This window comes from Chiroxiphia lanceolata, unplaced genomic scaffold (assembly GCF_009829145.1).
Source record: "Chiroxiphia lanceolata isolate bChiLan1 unplaced genomic scaffold, bChiLan1.pri scaffold_61_arrow_ctg1, whole genome shotgun sequence".
Taxonomy (NCBI): Eukaryota; Metazoa; Chordata; class Aves; order Passeriformes; family Pipridae; genus Chiroxiphia; species Chiroxiphia lanceolata.
This window is the reverse complement of record NW_022476528.1, coordinates 108,385-133,175: the sequence shown is the minus strand read 5'-3', so window position 1 is coordinate 133,175 and position 24,791 is coordinate 108,385. Positions and strand designations below refer to the sequence as shown.

At 63.6% G+C, this 24,791-nt stretch overlaps 3 protein-coding genes across 5 annotated transcripts; all 3 read right to left on the bottom strand.

Moving 5' to 3' along the window:
• Positions 1 to 292: 292 nt before the first annotated feature.
• On the bottom strand, positions 293 to 6,865 carry EIF3K (eukaryotic translation initiation factor 3 subunit K). Its single transcript, XM_032677474.1, has 8 exons — positions 6,732 to 6,865; positions 6,346 to 6,444; positions 5,374 to 5,494; positions 4,339 to 4,413; positions 4,187 to 4,253; positions 2,081 to 2,158; positions 995 to 1,120; positions 293 to 408 (listed from the first exon to the last, which is right to left on the bottom strand). The coding sequence occupies exons 1-8, from the start codon at positions 6,815 to 6,817 to the stop codon at positions 377 to 379; spliced, it is 684 nt and encodes a 227-aa protein (XP_032533365.1). The 5' UTR covers positions 6,818 to 6,865; the 3' UTR covers positions 293 to 376.
• A 901-nt stretch (positions 6,866 to 7,766) lies between these two features.
• On the bottom strand, positions 7,767 to 19,213 carry LGALS4 (galectin 4). Of its 3 annotated transcripts, none has more exons than XM_032677491.1 (11): positions 18,944 to 19,213; positions 17,992 to 18,742; positions 16,384 to 16,472; positions 14,869 to 15,070; positions 13,512 to 13,631; positions 12,089 to 12,115; positions 11,681 to 11,725; positions 11,497 to 11,526; positions 10,438 to 10,526; positions 8,616 to 8,781; positions 7,767 to 8,141 (listed from the first exon to the last, which is right to left on the bottom strand). In XM_032677491.1, the coding sequence occupies exons 1-11, from the start codon at positions 19,159 to 19,161 to the stop codon at positions 7,995 to 7,997; spliced, it is 1,884 nt and encodes a 627-aa protein (XP_032533382.1). In that variant the 5' UTR covers positions 19,162 to 19,213; the 3' UTR covers positions 7,767 to 7,994. The 3 variants fall into 3 exon arrangements, with proteins under 3 accessions (XP_032533382.1, XP_032533383.1, XP_032533384.1); XM_032677492.1 differs by lacking the exon at positions 18,944 to 19,213 and adding an exon at positions 18,765 to 18,840 and having other exon boundaries at positions 17,992 to 18,714; XM_032677493.1 differs by lacking the exon at positions 18,944 to 19,213 and having other exon boundaries at positions 17,992 to 18,253; positions 18,291 to 18,360.
• Positions 19,214 to 19,219: 6 nt separating this feature from the next.
• Positions 19,220 to 24,789, bottom strand: ECH1 (enoyl-CoA hydratase 1; the record flags this gene model as incomplete). The annotated part of the gene is made up of 7 exons (XM_032677469.1): positions 19,220 to 19,596; positions 19,627 to 19,779; positions 21,672 to 21,822; positions 22,719 to 22,790; positions 22,899 to 22,969; positions 24,202 to 24,266; positions 24,753 to 24,789. Coding segments are annotated over 6 exons (501 nt in total), but the record flags the coding sequence as incomplete, so codon positions are not given.
• Between the last annotated feature and the right edge of the window lie 2 nt (positions 24,790 to 24,791).

Sequence of the window (24,791 nt, the reverse complement as noted above, 5' to 3'; positions counted from 1 at the left end):
GCTCTGGGGACCCCAAATCTTAATCCCCCCCCCCCCCCCCCCCAAATTTCTCCAGAGCCCACCCCCCAGATTGCTCTGGGAACCCCAAATCTTTACACCCCCCCCCGCTAAATTTCTCCAAAGCCCCCCAAATTCCAGAGCTCCCCCTCCCCCCCACCCCATAATTGTTTTGGGGACCCCCAAACCTCAACCCCCCTCCCCCCAAAGTGCTCTGGGGACCCCCTGAATTCCCAGATTTCAACACCCCCCCCCCCCCCCCCCAAAATTCCAGAGTCCCTCCAATTCCGGAGCCTTTACTGGGAATTCCTTTATTGGTTGAATGGGGGGGGTCGGGTTTTGGGGTCTTGGGGGGGGGTGTTGATGTTTTTTTGGGGGTTCAGAGTGAGGATGCCATGATGCTCGACACACCTGGGGGGGACAGGGCAGGTGAGGGGGGTACCAGGACCCCCCAAAACCACCCCAAAACCCCATCGAACCCCCCTCAGGACCCCCTAAACCCACACCAACCACCCTCAGGACCCCCCAAAACCACCCCAAACCCCCTCCAGGACCCCCCAAAACCACCCCAAACCCCTCCAGGACCCCCCAAAATCCCATCTAACCCCCCTCAGGACCCCCCAAAACCCCATCTAACCCCCCTCAGGACCCCTTAAAACCACCCCAAACCCCTCCAGGACACCCCAAAAAATCCCCAACCCCCCTCCAGGACACCCTAAAACCACCCCAAACCCCTCCTAGACCCCCAAAACCCCCTCCAAGCTCCCTGAGGACCCCCCAAAACCCCCTCCAGGACCTCCAGGATGAACCCAAATCCCTTCCAGGACCCCCCAAAACCACCCCAAACCCCTCCAGGACCCCCCAGGATGTGCCCAAACCCCCTCCAGGCCCCCCCGAAAAATCCCCAAAACCCCTCCAGGCCCCCCCAGGACGTACTCAAATCCCTTCCAGGCCCCCCCTAAAAATCCCCAAGCCCCCCCAGAAGCCCCCAACCCACTGTCGAAGTCGATCTTCTCCACGATGTTCTTGGGTTTGATGTTTTCCTCCTGGTTGGAGATGAGGATCCTCCCGGGCTCCGGCTCCGTCCACCCGTATTTGCTCATCCAGACCCTCAGCTGAGACTCTGGGGGGGCACAAGGGGGTCTGGGGGGGCTCAGGGACCCCCAACCCCCCCCCCCAATACCCCTGGGAAGCCCCCAAATGCCCCTGTGTACCCCCAGGACCCCCTAAAATCCCCCCAAATCCCCTGGGAATCCCCCCAAGCCCCCCTGTACCCCCCCAATCCCCCCTGTATTTGCTCATCCAGACCCTCAGCTGAGACTCTGGGGGGGCACAGGGGGGTCTGGGGGGGCTCAGGGACCCCCAAACCCCCCCCCCCAAACCCTGGTGTGTCCCCAGGACCCCCTAAAATCCCCCCAAATCCCCTGGGAATCCCCCCAAGCCCCCCTGTGCCCCCCCAAATCCCCCCGTATTTGCTCATCCAGACCCTCAGTTGTGACTCTGGGGGGGTACAGGGGGGTCTGGGGGGGCTCAGGGACCCCCAAAAACCACCCCCAATACCCTGGGAACCCTCCAGACCCCCCCAAATCCCCTCCAGGACCCCCTAAATCCCCTCCAGGACCCCTTAAATCCCCTCCAGGACTCTCCAGATCCCCTCCAAGACTCCCCAAATCCCCTCCAGGACTCCCCAAATCCCCTCCGGGCTCCCTCAAACCCCCTCCAGGACTCCTCAAACCCCCTCCAGGACCCCCCAAATCCCCTCCAGGACCCCTCAAACCCCCTCTGGACCCCCAAAGTCACCTGAGAGGTCCCCCAGGCCCCACCAAACCCCCTCCAGGACCCCCCCAAATCCCCTCCAGAATCCTCCAAACCTCCTCCAGGCCCCCCCAAATCCCCTCCAGGACCCCCCAACTTTCTCTAGGACCCTCTAAACCCTCTCTACAACCCCCCAAATACCCTCCAGGACCCGCTAAACCACCTCTAGGATACTCCTAACCTTCTTTTAGACCCTCTGAAGCCCCTCCAGGACCCCCCAAATCCCCTCCAGGCCCCCATAAACCCCCTCCAGGACCTCCAAACCCACCTGAGAGGTCCCCCAGCATCTCGGCGAGCAGCCAGCGGTCGATGTGCTGGTAGGTGATTCCCACCACGTGGCAAATGACTGCAGGGGGAGCCCCAGGGTGTCACGGACCCCCCGAAAAAACCACCCCGGGACCCCAAAACGCCCCCAGAACCCCTCAAAACTCCCCCTAGGAGTCAACAACCCCCCACAGGACCCCCAGAAAACCCCTCTGTGTCTCCCTCAAGATCTCACAAACCCTTTCCAGGATGCCCCAAATCCCCTCAGGACCCTCCAAATCCCTCTGAGGACCCCCGAAATACCTCCCAAGACCCTCCAAACTCCCCCAAATCCCTTCAAGTTCTCCCCAAAACCTCCCCAGGACCCTTCAAACCCTCCCCAGGACCCCCCAAATCCCTCCCAGGATTCTCCAAATCCCCCAAAATCCTCTCAGATTCCCCCCCAAACCTCCCCAGGACCCCCCAAATCCTCTCCAGGACCCTCCAAACCCCCCAAAATCCTCGCACGTCCTCCCCAAACCTCCCTAGGACCCCCTAAAATCCTCTCAGGTTCCCCCAAAACCCTTTCAGGACCCTTCAAATCCTTCCCAGGACCCCCCAAATCCCCTCCAGGACCCCCCCAAAATCCCCTTCTCCACATTTCCCCCCCTTTTCCCCTCACATTTTCCCCTCACATTTCCCACCCATTCCCCCTCACGTTTCCCACCCTTTTCCTTCACGTTTCCCGCCCTTTTCCCCTCACATTTCCCGCCCTTTTCCCCTCACCTTTCCCACCCTTTTCCCCTCACATTTCCCGCCCTTTTCCCCTCACATTTCCCACCCTTTTCCCCTCACGTTTCCCTCCATTTCCCCTCACATTTCCCACCCTTTCCCCCTCACATTTCCCTCCATTTCCCCTCACATTTCCCTCCATTTCCCCTCACGTTTCCCACCCTTTCCCCCTCACATTTCCCTCCCTTTCCCCCTCACATTTTCCCCCCAATTCCCCTCACATTTCCCACCCTTTTCCCCTCACATTTCCCCCCTTTTCCCCTCACGTTTCCCACCCTTTCCCCCTCACGTTTCCCTCCATTTCCCCTCACATTTCCCACCCTTTTCCCCTCACATTTCTCACCCTTTTCCCCTCACCTTTCCCACCTTTTTCCCCTCACATTTCCCACCCTTTTCCCCTCACATTTCCCACCCTTTTCCCCTCACGTTTCCCTCCATTTCCCCTCACACTTCCCCCCCTTTTCCCCTCACATTTCTCACCATTTTCCCCTCACATTTCCCTCCACTTTCCCCTCCACTTTCCCCTCACATTTCCCACCCGTTCCCCCTCACGTTTCCCACCCTTTTCCTTCACGTTTCCCGCCCTTTTCCCCTCACATTTCCCGCCCTTTTCCCCTCACCTTTCCCGCCCTTTTCCCCTCACATTTCCCGCCCTTTTCCCCTCACCTTTCCCACCCTTTTCCCCTCACATTTCCCTCCCTTTTCCCCTCACATTTCCCTCCCTTTTCCCCTCACATTCCCACCCTTTCCCCTCACGTTTTCCCTCCATTTCCCCTCACATTTCCCTCCCTTTCCCCCTCACATTTCCCTCCATTTCCCCTCACATTTCCCTCCATTTCCCCTCACGTTTCCCACCCTTTCCCCCTCACATTTCCCATCATTTTCCCCCTCACATTTCCCCCCTTTCCCCCTCACATTTCCCTCCCTTTTCCCCTCACATTTCCCACCCTTTCCCCTCACATTTCCTTCCCTTTCCCCCTCACGTTTCCCACCCTTTTCCCCTCACGTTTCCCTCCATTTCCCCTCACATTTCCCACCCTTTTCCCCTCACATTTCCCATCATTTTCCCCCTCACATTTCTCCACCCTTTTCCCCTCACCTTTCCCACCTTTTCCCCTCACATTTCCCACCCTTTTCCCCTCACATTTCCCACCCTTTTCCCCTCACATTTCCCACCCTTTTCCCCTCACGTTTCCCTCCATTTCCCCTCACACTTCCCCCCCTTTTCCCCTCACATTTCTCACCATTTTCCCCTCACATTTCCCTCCACTTTCCCCTCCACTTTCCCCTCACGTTTCCCACCATTTTCCCCTCACATTTTCCCCCCTTTTCCCCTCACATTTCCTGACGGAGTCCTCGAAGCCCGTGATCCCTTCCAGCAGCTCCATGTTCTCATCCAGCGCTTGCTGTCAGAATTTCGGGGGCTTAGAGTGGTCCCTCCTGAATTTTGGGGACCCCCCAGCCCCAATTTTGGGGGGTGTGGGGACTCACCCAGAAGGACTGGAAGTGGCAGGTCTCCAGCAGCTCCCCCAGGTACAGGATCTGCCGGATGGGACGTTCCTCTTGCTGGTTTTTTTGGGGGGGAATCAAGGAAAAATTTGGGAAAAAAAAAAGGAGTGCTCCCCCCCCTCAGCTGGAGCCCAAAAATCAGCCCCTTCCCTCCTTCCCAGATCCCAAAATCCAGGGGTCTTTGGGGGGGTTTTGGAGGAGTAGAGAGACACCAGGTTTGATTCCTCTGGGGAGTGTGGGGCATGGAAAAGGGGGGTTCCTGTGGAATTTAGGGGGCTCCCTACGGAATTGGAGGCTCCCCCGGTGAACTGTGGGGTTCCAAAAATCCCTAAAATCCCTGTGGAATTTCCTATGGAATGGGATGATGAAGGATCCTGGGGAAGGAGTGAGGGACTGAGGGACCTGGGTCTGGGGGTTCCCAGGTTATTCCCTATGGAATTTTAGGGGTTCTCCACGGATTTCTGGGGGTCCCCAGGGAATTGTGGGGTTCCCAAGTCCCTAAATCCCCGTGGAATTCCCTGTGGAATGGGATGATGAAGGATCCTGGGGGGGGGGGTGTTGAGGGACTTGGGGCTGGGGGGTCCCCATGGAAAGGGGATTCTCAGGGGAATTCCCTATGGAGTTAGAACTTTATGGAATGGGGGGGTTTCACTGTGGAATGAGAGGGATCCCAAATCCCTAAATCCCCATGGAATTCCCTATGGAATGGGATGATGAAGGATCCTGGGGAGGGGGGGGGTGTTGAGGAACTGAGGGACCCGGGGCTGGGGGGATCCTCAGGGAATGGGAGTTCCCGAGGGAATTCCCTATGGAATGAGGGAAGTTCCCTCAGGAATTCCAGGTCCCCCCCAGATCCCTAAATCCCCACGGAATGGAACGGTGAGGGATCCTGGTGGGGGGGGAACTGGGAGGAACCCGGGGCTGGAGGTTCCCTCAGGAATTCCCGATGGAATAGGGGGGTGGGGTTTCCCTGTGGAATTCCAGGGTTTCCCGTCGGAATTGCGGCCGCAGGGATACGTGGGCCTGGTCGATCATGCACTTGCAGAGGGTGAAGTCGGTGTGGGGGAGGTTGGTGAGGGCCTTGAGCAGGATCTGGGCCGTCACCCCCGTCTGGAAGAAGGCCGGGTTGAACTGGTACCTGTGGGGACACAAGGTGAGGGGGCTGGGGGGGCTCAGGGGACCCCCAAACCTCCCCTGGGCACTCACAGGGACCCCCAAAACCCCCTGGGCACTCACAGGGACCCCCAAACCCCCCGGGGCACTCACAAGGACCCCCAAACCTCCCCTGGGCACTCACAGCTTGGAGGGTTAATGATTCCCCCCCTTTTCCCCTCACGTTTCCCTCCATTTTGTCCCCTCATGTTTCCTGCCCTTTCCCCCCCTCTTTTCCCCTCATATTTTCTACCCTTTTCCTCTTATATTTCCCACCATTTTCTCCTCACATTTCCTACCCTTTTCCCCTCACATTTCCCACCCTTTTCCCCTCACATTTCCCACCCTTTTCCCCTCACATTTCCCACCCTTTTCCCTCACGTTTCCCACCCTTTTCCCTCACATTTCCCACCCTTTTCCCTCACATTTCCCCCCCTTTTCCCCTCACGTTTCCCACCCTTTTCCTTCACATTTCCCACCCTTTTCCCCTCACATTTCCCACCCTTTTCCCCTCACATTTCCCACCATTTTCCCCTCACATTTCCCACCCTTTTCCCCTCACATTTTCCACCCTTTTCCCCTCACATTTCCCACCATTTTCTCCTCACATTTTCCCCCCTTTTCCCCTCACATTTTCCCCCCTTTTCCCCTCCCATTTCCCCTCCCATTTCTCCCCCTTTCCCCCTTCCATTTCCCCCCCTTTCCCCCTCACATTTCTCACCATTTTCCCCTCACATTTCTCACCATTTTTCCCTCACGTTTCCCACCCTTTCCCCCCCCCTTTCTCCCCTTTCCCCCTCACGTTCCCACCCTCTCCCGGACCCCCCGGGCACTCACAGCTTCAGCACGGCCAGGTTGGCCTCCAGGTCGTAGGCGTTCTCCTTGGCCTGGGTCTCCACGTAGCGCTCCAGGGTGGCCAAGTTCTCGGGGTTGTACCTGGGCAGGTGAGGGAGGATGCTGGGACACACCTGGGACCACCCCAGTCCCTTCCAGTCCCTCCCAGTCCCCTTCCAGTTCCTCCTCAGTAGCCCCCAGTTCCTCCCAGTGCTCCCCAGTGCCCCCCCAATCCCGTTCCAGGGACCCCCAGTCCACCCCAATGCCCCTCCGGTGCCCCCCAAACCCCTTCCAGTGCCCCCCAGCCTTCTCCCATTCCCCCCAAGCCCCTTCCAGTGCCCCCCAGTCCCTCCCACTCCCCTTCCAGTCCCTCCCAGTGCCCCCCGTACCGGTCGATGCCCCGCAGCAGTTTCCCCACGTTCGCTCTCATCTGTTCGAACAGCGCCATCTTGGCCGCCTCACCCGGAAGTGACATCACATCCACTTCCGCCCCGCCGCGGGACGACCCGGGTTCCCTGACCCCGCCCATCGCGCTAGGCCACACCCCTGTATTTGCATAGACCGCGCCCTCTGTGTACAGGCCACGCCCCTTCCTTCTGACCACGCCCCTTCCAGTCCCGGACTGGTACAAACTGGGGCGAACTGGGACGAACTGGGGCAGAGCCGCGGCTACACTGGGGGAAAAAAGTGTGAGGGAGTCGTACTGGGAGGGACTGGGACAAACTGGGATTGTACTGGACCATACTGGGATTGAACTAGAACAGACTGGGACAAATTAGGATTCTACTGGATCGTACTGGGATTGTACCAGAATGGACTGGGACAAACCGGGATCATACTGGGAGGGACTGGGCCTTTTCCCCCACGTTTTCTACTCTTTTCCCCTCATATTTTTCTCCCTTTCCCCCCCTCACCTTTCCCGCCCTTTTCCCCTCACGTTTCCCGCCATTTTGTCCCCTCACATTTCCTGTCATTTTGTCCCCTCACATTTCCCGCCATTTCCCCCTCACATTTCCCACCATTTTCCCCTCACATTTCCTTCCTATTTCCCACCATTTCCTCCTCACATTTCCCGCCATTTTGTCCCCTCACGTTTATTGCTATTTTCCCCTCACATTTCCTGCTATTTTCCCCTCACGTTTCCCTTCATTTTCCCCTCACATTTCCCCACCTCTTTCGCCTCACGTTTCCCACCATTTTCCCGTCACATTTCCCACCCTTTTCCCCTCACGCTTCCCGCTATTTTGTCCCCTCACATTTCCCACCATTTTCCCTCCCATTTCCCCCCCTTTTCCCCTCATTTCCCCCCCCTTTCCCAGACTGAGCTGGAGCAGGAACAACTTTATTGGGGTCAGCGCTGGAAGGGGGGTAGTTACGGGGTCTGGGGGGGCAGTTTTGGGGCTACAATGGGACAGTTATTTGACAGTTTGGGGCAGGTTTTCGGCAGTTATTGGGCTATTATTGGGCAGTTTTGGGGCTACAGTGGGGTGGTTATGTGGCAGTTTTGGGGCTATAATTTTGCAGTTACGGCACAGTTTGGGGGCAGTTTTGGGGCTATGATTTTGCAGTTGTGGGGCAGTTTTGGGGCTATGATTTGGCAGTTTTGGGGCAGTTTGGGGGCTATAATTTTGCAGCTGTGGGGCAGGGGTGTCTCAGAAGTGGACGTAGGACAGGACGACGTCGCCGTCGATCTCCAGCGTGTCCACGTGTGGCCCCGCCGGGATGCGGTGGTTGTAGTCGAAGAGGGGTTGCCCCTCCACGAACACCTTGAACCGATGGTTCCCGCAGCGGATCGACAGCTGGGACAGGGGGTACACGGGGGGGGAATCACACACAGACCCCTCAAACACCTCCCCACAGCCCCCCAGAGCCCCCAAAACCCCCTCTGTGACCCCACCTCAAACCATCCAGGATCCTAAAGTCCCCCCAGAGACCCTCAAAAACTCCTCTGTGTCCCCCTCAAGAGCCCCTGAGCCCCCCCAAACCCCTCTGTGTCCCCCGCAAAGAGCCCCCCAAAACTCCCCCTCTATCCCCCCAAAACCCCTTGTGTCCCCCCCAGCCCCCCAAAACCCCTCTGTCCCCTCCCCCAGACCCCCAAAACACCCCTGTATCCCCTCCAAGAGCCCCCCAAGCCCCCCCCAAACCCCCCTCTGTCCCCCCCAGCTCCCCAAAACCCCCATGTGCCCCCCTCAGGAGTCCCCCAGTCCCCCCAAACCCCTCTGTGTCCCCCCCCAGCCCCCCAAAAGCGTCCCAAATGCCCCCCCCCAGCTCACATCGAAGTAGCGGCCGCGCTGGAAGGGGTTGTGGGGGACGTCCCTCTCCTCCTTCCCCCAGGACCCCCCCAAACGGCTGTTCCGGACCAGGACCCCGTCAGCCGGCCGGGGGTTCAGGTGCAGCAAAATGTCCCCCCCCGGCCCCGCCCGCAGGTTGATGTGGAACCTGGGGGGGCACGGGGGGGGTCACAGGGGGGTTTGGGGGATCACGGGGTTTAGGGGGTCACAGGGATTTGGGGGGGTCAGGGGGGCAGGATGTCCCCCCCTGCCCTGCCCGCAGGTTGATATGGAACCTGGGGGGGCACAGGGAGGGTCACAGGGGGGTTTGGGGGGGTCACAGGGATTTGGGGGGGTCAGGGGGGCACAGGGGGGTTTGGGGGGGTCACAGGGGTTTGAGGGGGTCAGGGGGGCAGGATGTCCCCCCCTGCCCTGCCCGCAGGTTGATGTGGAACCTGGGGGGGTCACAGGGGGGTTTGGGGGGGTCACAGGGATTTGGGGGGGTCAGGATATCCCCCCCCGGCCCCACCCACAGGTTGATGTGGAACCTGGGGGGGCACAGGGGGGGTCACAGGGATTTGTGGGGGTCAGGGGGGTACAGGGGGGTTTGGGGGGGTCACAGGGGTTTGAGGGGGTCACAGGGATTTGGGGGGTCAGGGGGGCACAGGGGGGTTTGGGGGGGTCACAGGGATTTGGGGGGTCAGGGGGGCAGGATGTCCCCCCCCGGCCCTGCCCGGAGATTGATGTGGGACCTGGGGGGGCACAGGGGGGTCGCAGGGGGATTTGGGGGGGTCACAGGGATTTGTGGGGGTCAGGAGGGTTTGGGAGGGTCAGGGACAGGGGGGTTAGGGGGTCACAAAGGTTGGAGGGGTCAGGGGGGCAGGATGTCCCCCCCCCGGCCCCGCCCGCAGGTTGATGTGGAACCTGGGGGGGGCACAGGGGGGGTCACAGGGGGGTTTGAGGGGGTCACAGGGATTTGGGGGGGTCAGGGGAATTTGGGAGGGTCAGGGGGGGACAGGGGGGTTTGGGGGGTCACAGGGGTTTGGGGAGTCTCAGGGATTGGGGGGGTCACAGGGATTTGGGGGGGTCAGGGACAGGGGGGTTTGGGGGTCACAGAGGTTGGGGGGGTCACAGGGGGGTTTGAGGGGGTCACAGGGGTTGGGGGGGATCAGGGATTTGGGGGAGGGTCACAGGGGGGTTTGGGGGGATCAGGAGGGTTTGGGAGGGTCAGGGACAGGGGGAATTTGGGGGGGTCACAGGGAGTTGGGGGGGTCAGGGGGGCAGGATGTCCCCCCCGGCCCCGCCCGCAGGTTGATGTGGAACCTGGGGGGCACAGGGGGGGTCACAGGGGGGTTTGGGGGGGTCAGGGGAATTTGGGAGGGTCAGGGGGGCACAGGGGGGTTTGGGGGGGTCACAGGGATTTGGGGGGGGTCAGGGGGGCAGGATGTCCCCCCCGGCCCCGCCCGCAGGTTGATGTGGAACCTGGGGGGGCACAGCGGGGGGGCACAGGGATTTGGGGGGGTCATAGGGGTTGGAGGGGGTCACAAGGATTTGGGGGGGTCAAGGACAGGGGCTTTGGGGGTCACAGGGATTTGGGGGGGTCAGGGGGGCAGGGACAGGGGGCTTGTGGAGGTCAGGGGGTTTGGGGGGGGTCACAGGGGTCGGGAGTGTTAAGGGGGGATCAGGGACAGGGGGATTTGGGGGTCACAGGAATTTGGGGGGGCAGGAACAGGGAGGCTTGGGGGGTCGGGGGGTTTGGGGGGTTCACAAGGATTTGAGGAGGGGTCACGGGGGGGCTTTTTTTTGGGGGTGTGTCCCCCAATACCTTTTGGACTCGGGGGGGATGAAGCCCTTGACCACGATGGTTTTTTTGGGGACGAGCCCCCCCGGGATGGTGGCGACGAAGGGGACGGTCTGGGGGGGACACACACATAAAAAAAGGGGGGCTCGGAGGGTGAGGAGACCCCCAAACCCTGCCCAGCACCCCCCAAAATCCCAACGACCCCCCAGAGAGCAAATAACCCCCCCCAGAGACCCCTGAGACCCCCCCAGGACCCCAAATCCCACCCTGAGCCCCCCCCCCCAAAATCCCACTGTGCCCCCCTGAACTGCCCCCCGGACCCCAAATCCCACCTTAAGCCCCCCCCAAATCCCCCCTGAGCCCCCCCCCGGACCCCAAATCCCACTGTGAGACCCCCCCAAAATCCGACAGTGCCCCCCTGAATCACCCCAGGACCCCAATACCCCCCCAAAATCCCTCCTGACCCCCCCAAAACCCCCTCTGTGCCCCCCTTGAACCCCCCCAGGACCCCAAATCCCACCCTGAGCCCCCCAGAAGCCCCCCTGTGGCCCCCAAACCCTGCCCAGGACCCCAAAATCTCCCCAAAATCCCCTTTGTGCCCCCCAGAACCCCAAACCCCACTCTGACTCCCCCCTCCAAACCCCCTCTGTGCCCCCCCCAGGACCCCAAAATCCCCCCAAACCCCCTCTGTGCCCCCCCCGAACCCTCCCCCAGGACCCCAAATCCCACCCTGAGCCCCCCAAAACCCCCTCTGTGCCCCCCCCAGCCCCCCCAGGACCCCAAAATGCCCCCCAAACCCCCTCTGTGCCCCCCCCGAACCCTCCCCCAGGACCCCAAATCCCACCCTGACCCCCCCAAAATCCCCTCTGTGCCCCTCCCAACCCCCCCAGAACCCCAAAATCCCCCCCAAACCCCCCCTGTACCCCCCCCAGAACCCCCCTAGGACCCCAAATCCCACCCTGAGCCCCCCAAACCCCCTCTGTGCCCCCCTAGAACCCCCCTCCAGAACCCCAAATCCCACTCTGACCCCCCCAAATCCCCCCCCCCAAACCCCCTCTGTGCCCCCCCAGCTGCCCCACTCACCGGGTGGAAGGTGGGGGGCTGCCCCATCACCTGTGGGGGGGCACAGGGGGGTCAGTGAGGGGGGGGGGGACACACACACCCCAGGGACCCCCCTGGAGACCCCCCCGCGATGGGGGGGTTCAGTTTTGGGGACCCCCCCGCGATGGGGGGGCTCAGTTTTGGGGACACCCCCCCCCCCGCTTACCGGCAGGTTGAAGTTGGGGTACGAGGGGATGGCCTGGGGCATGTCCTGGGGGGGGGGGACAAGGGTCAGGGGGGCCCCAAATCTCATCTGGGGACCCCCAAACCCACCTGGGGACCCCCAAAATACACCTGGGGGGGCTCAAATACACCTGGGGGGCCCCAAAATACACCTGGGGTGGCCCAAAATACACCTGGGGACCCCAAACCCACCCGGAGGGGGCCCAAAATACACCTGGAGACCCCCAACCCCCCCTTGGGACCCCCGAAATACACCTTAGGGACCCCCAAACCCACCTGGGGGACCCCAAAATACACCTGAGGGGTCCAAAATACTCCTGGGGGACCCCAAAATACCCCTGGGGACCCCAAAAATCCACCTGGGTGCCCCCCAAGACCCCCCCCGACTCACCGGGACACACTGGGGGACACCTGGACCCTGTGGAGAGAGGGGGGGTCAGGGGGGGCTTTGGGGGTACGGGGGGGAGTTTGGGGGGTTTTTGGGGTCTCAGGGGTGGGTTTTGGGGTCTGGGGGGTGTCTCAGGGGTGGGTTTTGGGGCACAGGGGAGTTTCAGGGGTGGGTTTTGGGGTCTGGGGGTGTCTCAGGGGTGGGTTTTGGGGTCTAGGGGGTTCAGTGGGGGTTTGGGATTTGGGGGGTCTCAGGGGTGGGTTTGGGGGTCTGGGGGGGTTCAAGAGTGGATTTGGGGTCTGGGGGGGTTCAAGGTGGGTTTGGGGTCTGGGGGGTTCAGAGGAGGGGTTTGGGATCCGGGGGGGTTCTGGGATGGGTTTTGGGGTCTGGGGGGTTCAGTGGGAGTTTGGGATTTGGGGGGTCTTGGGGGTGGGTTTTGGGGTCTGGGGGGGGTTCTGGGATGGGTTTTGGGGTCTGTGGGGGTCTCAGAGGTGGGTTTTGGGGTCTGGGGGGTCTCAGGGGTGGGTTTGGGGGTCTGGGGGGGTTCAAGAGTGGATTTGGGGTCTGGGGGGGTTCAAGGTGGGTTTGTCGTCTGGGGGTGTCTCAGGGGTGGGTTTGGGGTCTGGGGGGGTTCTGGGATGGGTTTTGGGGTCTGGGGGTGTCTCAGGGGTGGGTTTGGGGTCTGGGGGGGTTCTGGGATGGGTTTTGGGGTCTGGGGGTGTCTCAGGGGTGGGTTTGGGGTCTGGGGGGGTTCTGGGATGGGTTTTGGGGTCTGGGGGTGTCTCAGGGGTGGGTTTTGGGGTCTGGGGGGTTCAGTGGGGGTTTGGGATTTGGGGGGGTCTCAGGGGTGGGTTTTGGGGTCTGGGGAGGTTCAGAGGAGGGTTTTAGGGTCTGAGGGTGTCTCAGGGGTGGGTTTTGGGGGGTTCTGTTGTGGGGTTTGGAGTCTGGGGGGGTTCTAGGATGGGTTTTGGGGTCTGGAGGGTTCAGTGGGAGTTTGGGGGTGTCTCAGGGGTGGGTTTTGGGGTCTGGAGGTGTCTCAGGGGTGTGTTTTGGGGCACAGAGGGGTTTCAGGGGTGGGTTTTTTGGGTCAAGGGGTTTTGGGGGGGCTCACCCCGCCCCCCAGGACGGAGGCCGAGTGCAGCTCCAGGGGGGTTTGAGGGGGTTCTGGGGTGGGTTTTGGGGTCTTGGGGAGTTCAGGGGTGGGTTTTGGGGCACAGGGGGGTTTCAGGGGTGGTTTTTTTGGGTCAGGGGGTTTTGGGGGGGCTCACCCCGCCCCCCAGGACGGAGGCTGAGTGCAGCTCCAGGGGGGTTTGAGGGGGTTCTGGGGTGGGTTTTGGGGTCTGGGGGTGTCTCAGGGGTGTGTTTTGGGGCACAGGGGGGTTTCAGGGGTGGGTTTTTTGGGTCAGGGGGTTTTGGGGGGGCTCACCCCGCCCCCCAGGACGGAGGCCGAGTGCAGCTCCAGGTCCCCGTTGACGGTCACGGCCCCCACGGTCTCCGGGGGGAGTCGATGTGGGAACTCGGCGTAGTGGGACCCGTTCACCAGGAGCTGGGGGGGGAAGGAGGGCTCAGAGACCCCCAAAACCACCCCCCCCGAGGCCATAACCCCCCCCTTGGAGACCCCAAATAGCCCCCAGGACCTGGAACCCCAAATACCCCCTTTGGGATCCCCCAACTGCCCCCAGGAGCCCTTCTAACCCCCTTCAGGACCCCCAAATCCCCCTTCAACCCCCCCCCCCCAACCCCCCCTGGAGCCCCACTAACCCCCTTCAGGACCCCCAAATCCCCCTTTTAGGACCCCAAATCCCCCAGGAGCCCCTCTAACCCCCTTTAGGACCCCCAATCCCCCCTGGAGCCCTACTAACCCCCTTTAAGACCCCCCAAATCCCCCAAGAGTCCCTCTAACCCCCTTTAGGACCCCCAAATCCCCCTTCAGGACCCCCAAATCCCCCCTTTAGGCCTCCCCCAACCCACCTGGGAGCCCCTCTAACCCCCTTTAGGACCCCCAAATCTTCCTTTAGGACCCCCAACCCACCCGGGAGCCCCTCTAACCCTCTTCAGGACCCCCAAATCTCCCTTTAGGACCCCCAAATCCCCCCTTCAGACCCCCCCAATCCCCCCTGGGAGCCTCTATAACCCCCTTTAGGACCCTCAAATCCCCCTTCAGGACCCCCAAATCCCCTCTTCAGGCCCCCCCAGCAGCCCCTCTAATCCCCTTTAGGACCCCCCAATCCCCCTTTAGGACCCCCCAGTCCCCCCTGGGAGCCCCTCTAACCCCCTTTAGGACCCCCAAATCCCCCTTTAGGACCCCCCAGGAGCCCCTATAACCCCATTTAGGACCCCCAAGTCCCCCTTCAGGACCCCCAAATCCCCCTTTAGGACCCCCCGGGAGCCCCTCTCACCCCCTTTAGGACCCCCCAAATCCCCCAAGAGTCCCTCTAATCCCCTTTAGGACCCCCAAATCCCCCTTCAGGACCCCCAAATCCCCCTTTAGGACCCCCCAGTCCCCCCTGGGAGCCCCTCTAACCCCCTTTAGGACCCTCAAATCCCCCCTTCAGGATCCCCAAATCCCCCTTTAGGGCCCCCCAACCCCCCCAGCGAGCCCCTGTAACCCCCTTTAGGACCCCCCAGTCCCCCCTGGGAGCCTCTATAACCCCCTTTAGGACCCTCAAATCCCCCTTCAGGACCCCCAAATCCCCCTTTAGGACCCTCAAACCCCCCTTTAAGACCCTCCAACCCCCCCAGGAGCCCCTCTCCCCCCCCCATGCCCCCCGTGCCCCCCGTACCCGGTACCCGTGGGGGGTGACGTTGATGACGAGCTCGAAGGGCCCCCCCGGGTGCAGGGGTTGGGGGTCCTGGCGCTGCTCGTCCCCCCAGTGCCCCCCCCGGCGGCTGTTGAGCACCAGGACCCCCCCCGAGAAACGGGGGTTCACGTGCAGGGCCACGTCCGACCCCTCCTCGGGGCCCTTGGCCAGGTTCACGCAGAAACTGGGGGGGACACGCATTGGTGACCCCCCCGGGACACCCCGAGACCCCCCCGGACTACCCAGTGCCCCCTAGTGCCACTCTGGGACCCCCCAGTGCCCCCCCATGTCCCCCCCTCCTCGGGGCACGTGGCCAGGTTCACACAGAAACTGGGGGGGACACACACCTTGGTGACCCACCAGGGACCACCCGAGACCACCCAGTGTCCCCCAGTGCCCCCCAGTGCCTCCCAGTGTCCCCCCCTCCTCGGGGCCAGAGGCCAGGTTCACGCAGAAACTGGGGGGGGACACACATTGGTGACCCCCCCGGGACACCCCGAGACCACCCAGTGCCCTCCTGAGACCACCCAGTGCCTCCCAGTGCCCCCCCGAGACCACCCAGTGTCCCCCAGTGTCCCTCAGTGCCTCCCAGTGTCCCCCCGGGACCCCCCAGTGCCCCCCAGTGTCACTCTGGGACCCCCCAGTGCCCCCCCATGTCCCCCCCTTCCTCGGGGCCCTTGGCCAGGTTCACACAGAAACTGGGGGGACACACACACCTTGGTGACCCACCAGGGACCACCCGAGACCACCCAGTGCCCCCCAGTGTCCCCCCGGGACCCCCCAGTGCCTCCCAGTGCCCCCCAGTGCCCCCCAGTGTCCCCCCCTCCTCGGGGCCAGAGGTCAGGTTCACACAGAAACTGGGGGGGGGACACGCATTGGTGACCCCCCCCGGGACAGCCCGAGACCACCCAGTACCTCCCAGTGCCCCCCAGTGTCCCCCCGGGACCACCCAGTACCTCCCAGTGACCCACGAGACCACCCAGTGCCCCCCAGTGCCCTCCCAGTGCCACCCCAGTGCCCTCCCAGTCCTCCTCCAGTGTCCCCCAGTGCCCCCCCCAGTGCCTCCCAGTGTCCTCCCAGTCCTCCTTCAGTGTCCCCCAGTGCCCTCCGGTCCCTCCCAGTCCCTCCCAGTGCCCTCCAGTCCCCCCTAGTCCCTCCCAGTGCCCACCCAGTGCCCACCCAGTGCCCCCCAGTGCCCTCCCAGTCCTCCTTCAGTACCCCCCCCAGTGCCTTCCAGTGCCCCCCAGTCCCCTCCAGTGCCTCCCAGTGCCCACCCAGTGCCTCCCAGTGCCCACCCAGTGCCCCCCTAGTCCCTCCCAGTCCCCCCCAGTGCCCCCCAGTGCCCACCCTGTGCCCTCCAGTCCCCACCCAGTGCCCTCCCAGTGCCCCCTAGTGGCCCCCCAGTGCCTCCCAGTGCCCTCCAGTCCCCACCCAGTGCCCCCCAGTGCCTCCCAGTGCCCCCAGTACCCTCCCAGTGCCTCCCAGTGCCCCCAGTACCTTTTGGCGTGGTGGGCCACCACCCCCTGTACGTAAATGGCCATCCCGGGATGGAGCCCCCCGGCCACAGGGGCAACGTAGGGCAGGGGCTGGGGGGGGACACGGGGTCAGGGGGGCCCGAAATGTCCCTGGGGGGGGGACACGGGGACCCCCCAGGACCCCAACTCTGGGGGAGGGGGACAGGGGGACCCCCAGGACCCCAACATTGGGGGAGAGGGACATGGGGACCCCCCAGGAACCCAAAACCGGGGGGGGGCAGAGGGTCAGAGGAGGCCCAAAATGTCCCCGAGGGGGGACACGGGGACACCCCAGGACCCCAACATTGGGGGAGGGGGACAGGGGGACCCTCCAGACCCCAAAACCTGGGGGGGGACACGGGGTCAGGGGGGCCCAAAATGTCCCTGGAGGGGGACACGGGGACCCCTCAGAACCCCAACATTGGGGGAGAGGGTCATGGGGACCCCCCAGGACCCCAAAACCTGGGGGGGGACACGGGGACCCCCCAGGACCCCAACATTGGGGGAGAGGGACATGGGGACCCCCCCGGACCCCAAAACCTGGGGGGGAACACGGGGACCCCTCAGAACCCCAACATTGGGGGAGGGGGACAGGGGGACCCCCAGGACCCCAAAACCTGGGGGGGGACACGGGGACCCCCCAGGACCCCAAAACCTGGGGGGGGCAGAGGGTCAGAGGAGGCCCAAAATGTCCCCGAGGGGGGACACGGGGACACCCCAGGACCCCAACATTGGGGGAGAGGGACATGGGGACCCCCCCCGGACCCCAAAACCTGGAGGGGGACATGGGGACCCCCCAGGACCCCAAAACCTGGGGGGGGCAGGGGGTCAGGGGAGGCCCAAAATGTCCCCGAGGGAGGACAGGGGGACCCCTCAGGACCCCAAAACCTGTGGGAGTGGGACAGGGGGACTCCCGAGCCCCCAAAATGTTCTGGGGTGGGGGTGACAGGAACCCCAAAACCTAGGGGGGGAAACGGGGTCAGGGGGGCCCGAAATGTCCCTGGAGGGGGACACGGGGACCCCCCAGGACCCCAACATTGGGGGAGGGGGACATGGGGACCCCCCAGGACCCCAAAACCTGGGGGGGGACACGGGGTCAGGGGGGCCCCAAAATGTCCCCTAGGGGGGACACGGGGACCCCCCCAGGACCCCAAAACCTGGAGGGGAACATGGGGACCCCTCAGGACCCCAACATTGGGGGAGGGGGGCATGGGGACCCCCCAGGACCCCAAAACCTGGGGGGGGACATGGGGTCAGGGGGGCCCCAAAATGTCCCCTAGGGGGGACACGGGGACCCCCAAGACCCCAAAACCCACTTGGGGGGTGACAGGGACCCCAACCCTGTCCCTGGGGGGGTCACAGGGACCCCCAAGACCCCAAAACCCAGCTGGGGGGTGACAGGGACCCCCCCCAAGACCCCAAAACCCAGTTGGGGGGTGACAGGGACCTCCACCCTGTCCTTGGGGGGGGGGGTCACAGGGACCCCCAAGACCCCAAAACCCAGCTGGGGGGTGACAGGGACCCCCACCCTGTCCCTGGGGGGGGTCACAGGGACCCTCAGTCCCCCCCTCCCCGTTTTTGGGGTACCCACCGGGTTGTAGGCGGGCAGGTACCCGGGCGCAGGGACGAAGGCCATGGCTGGTGGCACTGGTGGCACTGGTGGCACTGGTGGCACTGGTGGCACTGGAGACAGTGGTGACAACGTGGGGGGCTCTTTATACCCCCCCTCCATGTGGGGCCCCCCCCATTTCCGGCCTCTCCCTGGGCAGGGAGTGGACTTTGAACCCCCAGGATACAGGAAATGGGGAGGGGGGGTGTGACACACCTGGCCCAGGTGACACACCTGGCCCAGGTGACACACCTGGTACAGGTGACACACCTGGCCCAGGGGACACACCTGGCCCAGGGGACACACCTGGCACAGGTGACACCGCCCCGGACTCTGCCCTGGGAGGGGCCGGATGGGACACGAGGCCCTGGGACCTTCACCCTCCCCCAGACCCTGGGGGACACTTTGGGGACCCCCAGGAGCACTTTGGGGACCCCCAGAGCCCTGGTGATAATTTGGGGACCCCCAGGAGTACCTCGGGGACCCCCAGGAGCACTTTGGGGACCCCAAGGCCCCTGGTGATAATTTGGGGACCCCCAGGAGCACTTTGGGGACCCCAAGGCCCCTGGTGATAATTTGGCGACCCCCAGGAGCACTTTGGGGACCCCCAGGAACAGTCTGGGGACCCCTAGGCCCCTGGTGATAATTTGGGGCCCCCCAGGAGCACCTCGGGGACCCCCAGAGCCCTGGTGGCACTTTGGGGACCTCCAGACCCCCAAGAGCACTTTGGGGACTTCCAGGAGAACTTTGGGGACCCCCAGAGGCACTTTGGGGACCCCCAGAACCCTGGTGATAATTTGGGGACCCCCAGGAGCACTTTGGGGACCCCCAGGAGAACTTTGGGGACCCCCAGAACCCTGGTGGCACTTTGGGGACCCCCAGAGCCTTGGTGGCACCCTGAGGACCCCCAGAGCCCTGGTGATAATTTGGGGACCCCCGGAGCCCTGGTGGCACTTCGGGGACCTCCAGACCCCCAAGAGCACTTTGGGGACCCCCAAGAGTACTTTGGGGACCCCCAGGAGAACTTTGGGGACCCCCAGGGGCACTTTGGGGACCCCCAGGTCCCTGGTGATAATTTGGGGACCCCCAGGAGAACTTTGGGGACCCCCAGAGCCCTGGTGGCACTTTGGGAACACAGGGACCTCCCCTCATATTCCCCCCCCCCCCCGCCAGTGATGGGACAAGACCAGGGGATTTGGGGACAAACGGGTTTATTGGGGACCCCGAGGGGACACCAGAGCCCCGGGAAGGGGACACTGGGGAGGGGGTGGTGGCACTGAGGTGACACCAGAGCCTGGGGGACATCCAGAGGGGGTTGGTGGCACTGAGGTGACACCAGAGCCTGGGGGACATCCAGAGGGGGTTGGTGGCACTGAGGTGACACCAGAGCCTGGGGGACATCCAGAGGGGGTTGGTGGCACTGAGGTGACACCAGAGCCTGGGGGACATCCAGAGGGGGTTGGTGGCACTGAGGTGACACCAGAGCCTGGGGGACATCCAGAGGGGGTTGGTGGCACTGAGGTGACATTAAGGCCGGGTGAAGGGGACACTGGTGGCACCCAGGTGACACCAGAGCCTGGGGAAGGGTTGGTGGCACTGAGGTGACATTAAGGCTGAAGGGGACGTTGGGGACACGGAGGGGACCTTGGTGGCACCCCGGTGACATCAGAGCTTGGCAAAGGGGACCTCCTCGGGGCCCTTCTTCTCCAGGGCCGCCTGCACCGACTTGAGGATGTCCTCGGTCTGCAGCATGGCCATGTTCCACGTGGCCTGGGGACACAGGGACACCCGTGGGGACAGGGACACCCTGGGGACACAGGGACACCCCTGGGGACAGGGACAGGAGACACAGGGACACCCTTGGGGACAGGGACACCCTTGGGGACACAGGGACACCCCTGGGGACACAGGGACACCCGTGGGGACACAGGGACACCCTTGGGGACAGGGACACCCCTGGGGACACAGGGACACCCTTGGGGACAGGGACAGGGGACACAGGGACACCCTTGGGGACACAGGGACACCCCTGGGGACACAGGGACACCCCTGGGGACAGGGACACAGGACACAGGGACACCCTTGGGGACACAGGGACAGGGGACACAGGGACACCCCTGGGGACACAGGGACACCTCTGGGGACAGGGACACCCTTGGGGACAGGGACACCCCTGGGGACACGGACATCCCCTGGGGACAGGGACACCCCTGGGGACAGGGACACCTCTGGGGACACAGGGACACCCTTGGGGACAGGGACACCCCTGGGGACAGGGACACCCTTGGGGACAGGGACACCCCTGGGGACACAGGGACACCCTTGGGGACAGGGACAGGGGACACAGGGACACCCTTGGGGACAGGGACAGGGGACACAGGGACATCCCCTGGGGACAGGGACACCCCTGGGGACAGGGACAGGGGACACAGGGACATCCCCTGGGGACAGGGACACCCCTGGGGACAGGGACACCTCTGGGGACATGGATGTGACACCCCTGGGGACAGGGACAGGAGAAGGGATGTGGCATTTGGGGGATCTCGGGTGACACGATGTTCTGGGGACAGGGGACCCCACGGCCTTTGGGGGGTGTCCCAGATTTGGGGGGTGTCCCAGATTTTGGGGGAGGGGTGTCCCAGATTTTGGGGGGGGGGTGTCCCAGATTTGGGGGGGGTGTCCCAGATTTGGGGGGGTGTGTCCCAGATTTTGGGGGGGGGTGTCCCAGATTTGGGGGGGGTGTCCCAGATTTGGAGGGGGTGTCCCAGATTTGGGGATGTGTCCCAGATTTTGGGGGGGTGTGTCCCAGATTTTGGGGGGGGGTGTCCCAGACTTTGGGGATGTGTCCCAGATTTTGGGGGGGTGTGTCACAGACTTTGGGGGCGTGTCCCAGATTTTGAGGGGGCTGTCCCAGATTTGGGGGGTGTGTCCCAGATTTTGGGGGGGTGTGTCCCAGATTTTGGGGGGGGTGTCCCAGATTTGGGGGTGTGTGTCCCAGACTTTGGGGGTGTGTGTCCCAGACTTTGGGGGTGTGGGTCCCAGACTTTGGGGGTGTGTCTCAGATTTTGGGGGGGTGTGTCCCAGATTTGGGGGGGGGGTGTCCCAGACTTTGGGGGGGTGTGTCCCAGATTTTGGGGGGGTGTGTCCCATATTTGGGGGGGTGTGTCCCAGACTTTGGGGGGGTGTCCCAGACTTTGGGGGTGTGTCCCAGACTTTGGAGGGTGTCTCAGATTTTGGGGGGGTGTGTCCCAGATTTTGGGGGGTGTGTCCCAGACTTTGGGGGGTGTCCCAGATTTTGGGGGGGTGTCCCAGACTTTGGGGGGTGTCCCAGATTTGGGGGGGGTGTCCCAGACTTTGGGGATGTGTCCCAGACTTTGGGGATGCGTCCCAGATTTTGGGGGGGTGTGTCCCAGATTTGGGGGGGTGTGTCCCAGACTTTAGGGCTATGTCCCAGATTTGGGGGGGTGTGTCCCAGATTTTGGGGGTGTGTGTCCCAGATTTTTGGGGGGTGTGTCCCAGACTTTGGGGGTGTGTCCCAGATTTGGGGGGTGTCCCAGATTTGGGGGGTGTCCCAGACTTTGGGGAGGGTGTCCCAGATTTTGGGGGGTGTGTCCCAGATTTTGGGGGGGCTGTCCAAGCCTTTGCCCCCCCCCAGCACCCACCATGTGCTGCAGCCCCTCGGGGGTGGGTCGGTCCCTGGAGTAGACGAGGTTGATCTTGGTGCCCTGCACGGCCACGGGGCTGCGGGCGGCGATGGCCACGGCCACCCCCAGGGCCACCTCCAGCAGCGCGGCCTTGTCGGGCAGCACCCGGCTGGGGGGGCACGGGGTTACCCAAAAATACACCCCTGCACCCCAAAAACCCCCCTCAGGACCCCCAAACCCACCCAGGGACCCACAAACCCACCCTGGCCACGGCCACCCCCAGGGCCACCTCCGGCAGCGCGGCCTTGTCGGGCAGCACCCGGCTGGGGGGGCACGGGGTCACCCCAAAATACACCCCCAGGGACCCCCAAACCCACCCTGGGACCCCCAAACCCACCCAGGGACCCCCAAACCCACCCTGGGACCCCCAAACCAACCCAGGGACCCCCCAACCCACCCTGGGACCCCCCAACCCACCCTGAGACCCCCAAACCAACCCAGGGACCCCCAAACCCACCTGGTTCCCCCAAACCCACCCAGGGACCCCCAAACCCACCCTGGGACCCCCAAACCAACCCTGAGACAACCAAACTCCCCCAGGGACCCCCAAACCCACCCAGGGACCCTCAAACCAACCCTGGGACCCCCAAACCCACCCTGGGACCCCCAAACCCACCCAGGGACCCCCAAACCACCCCGGGGACCCCTAAACCAACCCGGGGACCCCCAAATCAACCCAGGGATCCCCAAACCCACCCTGGCCATGGCCACCCCAAAACCCCCCCCAGCACCCCAAAAACCCCCCAGGCACCCCATGGGACCCCCAGGGATCCTCAGTACCCCCTCTCCTAATTTTTAGGGTGGGGAGTCCCCCCCCCCAATTTTGGGGACTCTCCTGATCTTGTTGGGAACCCCCTCACCTGACCAGGCCCCCCCTCAGTGCCTCCCCCCCGAATTCTGGGGACCCCCCCAGCCACGGGGGGATGGTGGTGACCCCTGGGGGACCCTCAGTGCCCCCTCCCCGATTTTGGGGCCCCCTCCCCTCAATTTTGGCCCCCCCCCCACCTGACGAGGCCGCAGCTCAGGGCCTCGGACGCCAACATCCTGCGGGCAGTGAAGGCCAACTCGTTCACCAGGCTGGGGACAGGGGGGACACCGGGGGGTCACGGGGGGTCATCAGGGGTCACGGGGGGTCCCCCTGTCACCCCCAACCCCCAGGACCCCCCTCGTGGTCCCCCCACTCACCTCTGGCTCCCCACGATTTTGGGGAGGCGCTGGAGGGTCCCCACGTCGGCCGCCAGCCCGATGTCAACCTCCTGGGGGGACATTTGGGGACATGAGGGGACATTTGGGGGACGTGGGGGACTTGGGGGGACATCAGGAGATATTTGGGGACATGGAGAGACATGGGGGGACATCAGGGGACATTTGGGAACATGGGGGACATTGGGGGACATCAGGGACGTTGTGGGGACATGGGGGGACATTAGGGGACATTTGGGGACATTTAGGACACAGGGGGACATTTGGGGACATGGGGGGGACATTGGGGGGACATGGAGGGACACAAGGGGACATTTGGGGACATGGAGGGACATCAGGGATGTTGTGGGGACACAGAAGGACACGAGGGGACATGGGGGGACATGAGGGGACACTGGGGGGACATTTGGGGGCGGGGGGGACATGGGGGGGGACATGGAGGAACACAAGGGGACATTTGGGGACATCGGGGACATCAGGGACATTGTGGGGACATGGAGGGACACGAGGGGACATTTGGGGACATTTAGGACATGGGGGGACATCAGGGACATTAGGAACATTGGGGGACATAGAGGGACACAAGGGGACATTTGGTGATATCAGGGACATGGGGGACATTGGGGACACAGGGGGACATCAGGGACATTGGGGGGGTGACAGAGGAGTGGCCAAGGGGCTCCAGGGACACCTGAGGGGTCCTGGGGACACCTGAGGGGTCTCGGGGACACCCATGAGGCCCCAGGGATGTCCGAGGGGTCCCGGGGACACCTGAGGAGTCTCGGGGACACCCAAGGGGCTCCAGGGACACCCGAGGGGTCCCAGGGACACCCATGAGGTCCCAAAGATGTCTGAGGGGTCCTGGGGACACCTGAGGGGTCTCGGTGACACCCAAGGGGCTCCAGGGACACCCGAGGGGCTCCAGGGATGTCTGAGGGGTCCCAGGGACACCCAAGGGGTCCCGGGGACACCCGGGGGGTCTTGGGGACACCTGAGGGGCTCCAGGGACACCCATGAGGCCCCAGGGATGTCCGAGGGGTCCTGGGGACACCTGAGGGGTCTCAGTGACACCCAAGGGGCTCCAGGGACACCCGAGGGGTCCCAGGGACACCCATGAGGCCCCAGGGATGTCTGAGGGGTCCTGGGGACACCCGAGGGGCTCCAGGGACACCCGAGGGGTCCCGGGGACACCCATGAGGCCCCAGGGATGTCCGAGGGGTCTCGGTGACACCTGAGGGGTCCGGGGGACACCCGAGGGGGGTCTCGGGGACCCCTCATGTCCCACCTTGACCTGGAACGAGGCGTCCTGGGAGCAGAACCGGATGTCACAGGCCGAGATCAGGTCAACACCTGCAGGGGGGGGCTCATCTTCATCCCCATCTTCATCCTCATCCCCATCTTCACCCTCATCATCCTTTTCCCATCCCATCCCATCTCCCATCCCAGTCTATCCCAGTCCCACCTCAGCATGTCCAAGTCCCATCTCAGTGTGTCCCAGTCCATCCCAGTCTATCCCAGTCCACCCAGTCTATCCCAGTGTGTCCCAGTCCATCCTAGTCCTTCCCCAATCCATCCCAGTCCCACCCCAGTGTGTCCCATCCCATCCCATCCCATCCCATCCCATCCCATCCCATCCCATCCCATCCCATCCCATCCCATCCCATCCCATCCCATCCCATCCCATCCCATCCCATCCATCCCATCCCATCCCATCCCATCCCATCCCATCCATCCCATCCCATCCCATCCCATCCCATCCCATCCATCCCATCCCATCCCATCCCATCCCCTCCCATCCCATCCCATCCCATCCCATCCCACCCCGTTCCCACTCACCGGCTCCGATGCAGGGTCCGTGCACGGCGGCAATGACGG